The sequence below is a fragment of the Zerene cesonia genome, chromosome 13, assembly GCF_012273895.1.
Source record: "Zerene cesonia ecotype Mississippi chromosome 13, Zerene_cesonia_1.1, whole genome shotgun sequence".
Taxonomy (NCBI): Eukaryota; Metazoa; Arthropoda; class Insecta; order Lepidoptera; family Pieridae; genus Zerene; species Zerene cesonia.
Window position 1 is genome coordinate 2,033,217 of NC_052114.1, and position 1,869 is coordinate 2,035,085.

Sequence of the window (1,869 nt, forward strand, 5' to 3'; positions counted from 1 at the left end):
TTGTTTTCAGGTATCCCGCCAACCTACAGACATCGTAGTCAAAATCCCCACGCCAAAGCCCCAAATCCAGCAGCAACATGTCGCGCAGCCGCAACCCCAGGTGCAACAAGTCGCCCAACCTCGGCCGCACCCCAACCAACAACAGTACTACCGTTACGAATAGTTCTAGACCATTCTAGACTCATCGAACAATGTCTACGGCATCATGATTAACTTTCTTTTTTTCTTATAACAAAATGATTAGGTATCTGTTTCGCTTTTGTTAATTGCCAGTTAAGAAATATTTCATAGTCTGCATTCCTTTATTTTTCATTTCATTATAAATTTTCATTCATTAACTATAGCATGCCATATAAAAAATGTTGTGTATGCTTCTTTATCTTTTTCAAATAACTTATTAGTTTTATCTATAATATTCACACGATTCAACCTATATAAATCTATACGTTTTCTTCCGTAGATATTGTTAATGTAGAAAGTATTAGCTTCTAGTTGCGACCTATTAGATTAAGATTTGATTCTAAGTCCTAAAGATTTTGTATGTTATGTATAAAAATATTTAATGTTTATTTAAATATCACATCTATTTCTATGAAACGAGATTGAGTTTACACTTGCCAATGGCACTTTACGCTTCGTAATGCGATATTACTTTTTTATAGATATTGAATTGTTGAACATTAATTAGTGATATAATAATAAAATAAAATTTTAAAACAATGTCTTGTTTACTTTACCAACCTTGATACTTTGATATACTCGGAAATAGTAGTAAACTGCACTCTAATGGATACATACATTATATGCCATATAACATCTTATTAAATTATAAATATATAGGTCATTATTGTTTTATTTGTGTCTGATAATAAAAAAACAAATACAGCACAAGAAGAAGAATAAAAATAATACAAAATATAATTCCTTAAAATTTCTTTTATTCTCACAAAAATTCGATGTTTTCGTTAACAATTAATAACTTACGATATACATTTAAGAACTATCACAAGGGAAATAAATATATATAACTATTTTAATAATTTAACAAAAATACCTACATTCAGTCTATAAGCAAGATGTAAATAATTTGATATGCAATATGATAACTTTTATACAATAAAAATTAAAATAAAATAAATTATGATTGTAATAGTTTAGTTACTGAGAAGGAATATTATTAAATGCATGTCTGGGTAATAAAAAATATGATTATAGACATAATCATTACTTGCATCGATTTTGGAGGAATATCATCCCATTATTTGGTCCTAATATAGTTGAGCTACGTAAAGAAAATGCTTTTGATCTTAAAGCACTAAATTCATAATAGAATATTATGTAGACAAGAAATAGACACCTATAAGTCAATTCAATTCAGTATTTAAATATAAGTACTTAAATTTTGACTATTTTTCAGATTATTGTATCAAATACCATAGTCCATAACTCATAAAATATTTAATTGACGTTAAGATAAGCGGGAAATGTCATCATGACAATCGAAATTAAAACAACAGATTATAAAAATTTATTAATCTACACGTAAAAACACCTTACGAAAAAATTCTTCGTAAAGGAAGTAGCAACTGGAATGTTTCTACATAATGTTGACAAAACAACAAATTTCTTTTACATTTGAAAATGATTATGTAATCGACATTATTATTATAACCAAGTTCTCTAAGTAAATTTAAATCGCAAGTTTTGAAAAATGTATCAAATTCCTTCAGAACCACATCTACTATTATATTCCGATTCCTTATAAATATAAAAGTGTCGCAAAATTGCAAGCCAAGTGTAATGGGATTAAAAGAAAAACCGAATTTTAATCCCATTCCACCGTGATCTTTTGTTTCCCTATTTAAGTAC

At 27.7% G+C, this 1,869-nt stretch overlaps 1 protein-coding gene across 2 annotated transcripts in view; it reads left to right on the forward strand.

The window, feature by feature from the left end:
• The window catches only part of LOC119831379 (DNA translocase FtsK), a 9,305-nt gene extending 8,585 nt beyond the window's left edge, over positions 1 to 720 (forward strand). For both annotated transcript variants that reach the window (XM_038354694.1, XM_038354696.1), the window contains exon 5: positions 11 to 720. In XM_038354694.1, coding sequence (XP_038210622.1) covers positions 11 to 163 — 153 coding nt within the window. In that variant the 3' untranslated portion in view covers positions 164 to 720. The remainder of the gene's footprint in view (positions 1 to 10) is intronic.
• The last annotated feature ends 1,149 nt before the right edge of the window (positions 721 to 1,869 follow it).